Below are 6,451 nucleotides of genomic sequence, written 5' to 3'. Positions count from 1 at the left end.
TTTTATTTTTTATTTACTTTTTTTCAAATTTTGTTTTAAATTTCAGTATTTTTATTATTTGATGTTTAGTTTAGTTTAGTTAAGCTTTTTCTCATTTTTTTTTCGTTTTTAGTGATTAGTGTTGGCTTTTTTCAGGAGTGGGATTCAAAAAGGTCAGAAAAAAAAAAAAAAGTGAAATTCAACAAAACAATGTTGAATTAACAGTTTAAAACTAGAACAGCTAAAAAATAAAACATGGAGGATATAGGCTATATTACATATCCACCCAAAATACAAGCTTTATGTATGGCTAAAACTAAGGACATTTTCTCCATAGTATTAGCTGGTTTTAGTTAGTTTTGTTACGTTTGGTTTGTGGTAAATGATCACAGTTTTTATTTCAGTAATGTGTTTTCCCCCCACATCTACAGTAGTTGGCATGATGTCATTAGTTTTGGTTAACTAGAATAGCCTTGCGGTGCGCTACTATTATTCACTTGCATACATGTGATGTTAAAGGGACACTTTTTGCAAAAAAGAAATATGTTAATGACATTTAGAAGATTTAGAACACTTTCCTGGGGGTCTTTGTGTGTAATATGTGGTTTTAGATATTTTAGATTTTAGCAGTGAACCCAGTGTCTCTGATGTCATAGACACTGATCTCACTTCCTTCCTGGACTACAATTCCCATAATGCTTTGGTGCACTGCTCCTCCCTGTGGATAGGGGTAGGGCTGTCTTACTGAGACAACATGTAGTCCAGGAAGTAAGTGAGCCCAGTGTTCATGACATCAGAGACACTGGGCTCACTGCTAAAATCTAAAACCACATAGCACACAAAGACCCCCAGGAAAGTGTTCGAAAATCTTCTAAACGTCATTAACATATATATTTTTTTATTTAACATATGCCTACTGTACGAAAATAAATCCAAAGGCATTGGACCATAATTTATTTTGTTTCAAAGACAGATCAATACAAGCTTCTTCTTTTTTTGCACTGTCCCAAAGGTGACATGCACAACAACGAGCATGAATTAAGTCACACACTAATACAAAAATAACAGCTTCTTCTTCTTCATCATCCTCATCATCTTCACGGGTTCCAGGCGGATGAAGTCAGCATTCCAACAGGTCACCCTGTCTTTGTGACCACAGCGGGAACCGTCCATAGAGTTATACAATTGTTCAATTCTGGACCGCTCCAGTGGTTCCCAAACTTCTTCAAGTCAAGGACCCCCCAGATGAATATATACGTATTTGGCCGAGGACCGCCATCAGAATATATTGTTGTGCCAGGGGACCCCCCACACATACAAGTTTTGTGTTGAAAAACATATTCCACATTTCGCAGATTTCATTCAAGATTGTTTTTTTCTTTTAATACCGGTAGCTGATAAAAGTGGTCAATTTTCTTGATGGTATATTAACTCATTTTGCTGAGTGGGAACACCTTCAAGGACCCCTGGGGGTCTCCATACGGGCCATTACCAAGACGGTAAGACCCCACTTTGAGAACCACTTGTATACACTGAAAAATACTCATCATACTCACAAACGCAGTTAAGTCCACTGCTCTTTCTTAACAGCAGGGGGTGCTGTGACACCAGTCTCTGTCCCTGTCACGGTCCCAGTCTCAGAGCATAGTTCTCCCACTCTGTGGTGGTACCAGAGACGTGTGCAGAGACTAGTGTTAGAGAGGCAAGGGGCTGAAATCCCCTAAGAGGGCACTTTTGGACCAAAACAGCGAAAATAGCTGATCTACAAGCTCACAACGCGTCGCAGAGCTTGTAGACCAGCTATTGTCGGTGGCGCAACCCAGCAGTTTTTATCTACTGGAGATTCGGTGTAACGACGTGGATTTCGAAAAACACATTTTGTTCAACACAAAATGCTGCGTTCCAAGTTCAGGAGACTTCGGGGAAAATAGCATTTCTCCTGAATAAGCCTATCTCACAGAATTTCCCCGCCCCCCTAAATACGCCCCCTTTCGGGGTTAGTGGTGATAGCGTGACGTCACTCCATAGACGCTCCATGTTAACAGAGGTAATTTAAGAAGTCTACAACTTTTGTTTTCTCAAGGTAAGGTTTGTTCTATCTGTTCGACCTGATTTACCATCTTGTTTGCTTCATAATAATATTGGTCTGTCACATTTTTACATTAGAAAATGTACTTAGATTCTCCAGAGAAAAAAACGTGTAAATGCTCATGTTAAAGACACCACTATTTACCGGAAGTGGGCGTGGAAAGCGGGCTGTGAGATAGGCTTATTGCTGCCTTCCGGTATGGCATGGAAAGGAGTGGCGTTGTTTGTTTTACATTTCTCTCACCATGTAGTAAATGCTGCATTCGTGGTCTGGAGAGGGCAGTCTCTCTGTTGTTTTACAAGAAGGGTAAAATGGCAGGGGCTGAAGCCCCCTTTGATGTGTGCACGTCCCTGGATGACATACATACATACATACATACATACATACATACATACATACATACATACATACATACATACATACATACATACATACATACAGTAACACACACACACACACACACACACACACACATACATACATACATACATACATATTGCATACACTATGCCATCTGCGGGTGTCTTCCCTCCCAGGTTCTGGGTCTTCTGGGTTCTGACCGGAACACAGAGAAACGTCAAGCCGGTACGGTACTAGCCTGCATGGCCCAATATTTGTTCACCAATCCGAGCGCCCGCCACCACCGCCCCCCCTCCCCTCCCTGCTAGAAAACACAGCATACAAGACGATGCCCCTCTACGCACTGTTGCCACTCGTCACTCCTCCTAGACCTCCTGTGTCTCGTTCCCCCCCAGGCTTCCATTTTTGAGCTGATGCGAACGGAAATAAAAGCCCTGGGTGTACCACCAATCTCCAGAATCCATGGTGGATTTTGCTGTGCCAGTGGCCACATATATTATAATAGTTGTTTCTGTGGCGTGTTTCCAGGCGTGTTTCCCTCAGAGCTCTGCTACTACTCGGACAGGTACTCCTGGGACTCCACGGACGACTGGCGGGAGGCGGACTGGGGGGAAGGAGAGTGGCGGGGCGACGCCGAGGGGTCACCGTCGTCCAGCCCGGAGGTCATCAGGGGCAGGTAGAGGTCGTCCATGTTGGGCATGACCAGCACTTTCTGGAAGGGTTGTAGAGAGGTTTGGATGGATGGATGGATGGGTGGGTGGGTGGGTGGATGGATGGGTGGATGGGTGGGTGGGTGGATGGATGGATGGATGGATGGATGGATGGGTGGGTGGGTGGATGGATGGGTGGGTGATGGGTGGGTGGGTGGGTGGGAGTATGGACAGACAGACGGGTGGGTGGGTGGATGGATTGATGGACAGAAGACATGATCAGTGATTGTCAACCGTTTTAATTCCAACAACGCTCTGCTGTCGGGAGGAAACCTGATAACTCCAAAATGTTCATTTTTCAGGAAATGAAAAATAGAAATGTTTCAGGAAATAAAAAGAAAACCTTATATTTTTAAAACAAAGCAATACAGCCTCATCAAAGTTGGTTGCTTTATATATTGTCAATTACTTCCATGAGAGGGGGAGAGGTGGTGGAGTTAGTTGCTTTAGCAGACAATTTGAGGGTCCAATGGAGTTTTTACTATTTTTCATTGGTTCAATATTTTCAAAACAACACACGGGTGTTCTATAGAGCACCAAAGTCTGACGTCACTTTCAGTAGAGGGCACCAACACACAGGTTCATGTATTTTTATTTGCATTGAAATCTCCATAGGGCGATTTTAGGTCGCTTCATATAAGAACTGTGTTTGAAAAATAAACCGACCACCCCGGCCGGCCTTTCTGTCAGGGGAGTGGCTGTGCGTCGTTAATGATGTCCATTCATATTTGATACAGCCAGTTTCTGGAGAAAATGGAATTAATGTGGCCGCAAAAGCCTTGAAACTACATATGAAGGCAATGTCGCTGCTAATATACGTCACGCCCAGCTGTCAACACATTGCGTTCCTGAGATTCCTCGTTGACGTAAGCTCAGCTGGTGGTGACTCGACTCGTACTAACCACAAAACATTAAATATCAATCAAATAAAATTTAAAATAAACGTAATTGACATTCAGTTTCTGTTGTGCGACGGGCAGATGCAGCCACCCCCCCTACCCGGAAATGTAGTCTCTGGGTTGTTTGACTCGTTTCTAACGCTTATTTTGTTACTCTTTGGGTATATTTGTACATTTACACCTTCAGTCGATGCTTCATATCCATATGAGTGAAAAGGCCGGGGTGATCGGTTTATTTTTCAAACACAGTTCTTATATGAGGCGATCTAAAATCCCCCTATGGAGATTACAATGCAAATAAAAAGTACATGAACCTGTGGACTGACACAGTCAGTCCTGTGACGTCAGGACTTCGGTGCTCTATAGCACTGATTTATGCCAAAAAATAAAAATAAAAAACCTCAAAAATGGAGTTATGAGGTTTCCTCCCGACAGCAACGATATGCATTAGCCCATGGTTGGACCACCATTTGATACAATTTATTTCGTTTTTTTGTTTTTATCTCTGGAACACTAGTCTCTATAGAAAGATCCTCATTGTTGATTTAACTCTGACAGTGTACAAATGGCGTTCAGGTGCCAGAGACAGCACAGCAGAAAAAGTTACAGATGCAGGGTATAGTTTGTATAGTAGGTATACATGAGAGTAACATCGCAATAAAGACACCCATGAACAAAGGATGCTGTACTGTATATTGTTCACTTTATGTATGTTTTTTGTATGTATGCGTTGTCCCGTAATGTACCGGTAGTGTGCGTCACTGGTAAATGGTAAAAATGGTGCATTTATATAGCGCCTTTTATCCAAGGTGCTTTACATAGATTGTGCATTACATTCACCCATTCACACACACATTCATATGGCAGTGGAAACCATGCAAGGCACCAACCAGCACATCAGTAGCCTGGGCACCATTCCATTTCGGGTTCATGAACCGGTCGGGAGCGGATGATATCGCTACAACATGTTGTAGACAGTATTGTTTTGGAGTCAGCAATCTTCCGGAACTTCCTTTTCCCTCAAACTGATTTTTCTCAATAAAAGCTACAGGCTATACGAGAGCTTTTATTGTTATTCTTCCGGTTTGCGGGAAAAGGACGTTCCGTTTGATTGTTCCTGCCTGATGACTACAAAACAAGACGTAACGATATCATCCTGATGACTACAAAACAAGACGTAACGATATCATCCTGATGACTACAAAACAATACTATAACATGACGTAACGATATCCTCCTGATGACTACAAAACAATACTACAACATGACGTAACGATATCATCCTGATGACTACAAAACAATACTACAACATGACGTAACGATATCCTCCTGATGACTACAAAACAATACTACAACATGACGTAACGATATCATCCTGATGACTACAAAACAATACTACAACATGATGTAACGATATCATCCTGATGACTACAAAACAATACTACAACATGTAGTGTCTTGCTCAAGGACACTTCGACACTAACTCTGGGGGAGCCCACAGGGTTCGAACTGGCAACCTTGTGGTTACCATCCAGCCACTCTACCCCTGAGCCACCGCCTCCTCGGTTCACTGCCGGTTCATCTGTTTTGTTTGTATGTGTGGGGACTGCGGATATAATTTAGCATCTGCTAATTCCGCTGTATTTACGACGTTGCATTTGGTTGTAATGTTCATGTGAATATGCTTGTTCCGTCGAAATAAACAAATAAACTAAACTAGAGCAGCATGCCTACTGTAAAATACATATACAGTACATTTATGCTGATATTTATAATGCTGATGATGATAAGCCATTTCAGTGCTTCTGTGAACAACAGGAACAGACAGACAGACAGACAGACAGACAAGACAGGCTCTTTGGACTGACCTGGAACTCACACTGCAGCTTCCTCTCTATCCACTCGGTGACGTGGGTGAAGGTCACCTCTCTGTCCCCCAGCATGGGACGGACATTCAGGTCCAGCCTGGGGGGGACCCGGAAGCTGTACCTGAGGACAAGACAGAGACACAATATACTGTATAACCCTGAAGCAGTGTTGATTTCGTCGACTAAAACTAAGACGAAAAACGCTCGTCGACTACCTTTTTTCCACTGACGAACTAATGAAAACTAAGCCGACGATGATGACTAAAACTAAGACTATAAATATACTGACAATTTCGTCAACAGATAAAAACTAATGTCAAATGTTAGGAAGGGACTAGAGATCCAGTCTAAGTCATTTTACAATTAGTTGCATGCTGAAAATAGCCGATCTACAAGCTCACAACGCGTCGCAGCGCGACGCGTTGTGGGCTTGTAGATCAGCTATTTTCAGCGAGTGAAAAAAAATTATGATGGCATCATGGCCAGACAAAATACATTTTGTTCGACTAAATCAACTGTAGATTTAGTCGACTAAAATCTTATGAT

General features: G+C 42.5%; 1 protein-coding gene across 1 annotated transcript in view; it reads right to left on the bottom strand.

The window, feature by feature from the left end:
* Positions 1 to 2,739: 2,739 nt before the first annotated feature.
* LOC306937518 (testis-expressed protein 2-like) overlaps positions 2,740 to 6,451 on the bottom strand; it is a 40,518-nt gene continuing 36,806 nt past the window's right edge. The window contains 2 exon segments of the mRNA XM_079521348.1: positions 2,740 to 3,140; positions 5,906 to 6,026. Coding sequence (XP_079377474.1) covers positions 2,982 to 3,140; positions 5,906 to 6,026 — 280 coding nt within the window. The 3' untranslated portion in view covers positions 2,740 to 2,981.

Source organism: Electrona antarctica (genome assembly GCF_951216825.1).
Source record: "Electrona antarctica genome assembly, chromosome: 14".
Lineage (NCBI taxonomy): Eukaryota > Metazoa > Chordata > Actinopteri > Myctophiformes > Myctophidae > Electrona > Electrona antarctica.
The sequence above is the reverse complement of the archived record's forward strand: the minus strand, read 5'-3'. Positions and strand labels throughout refer to the sequence as shown.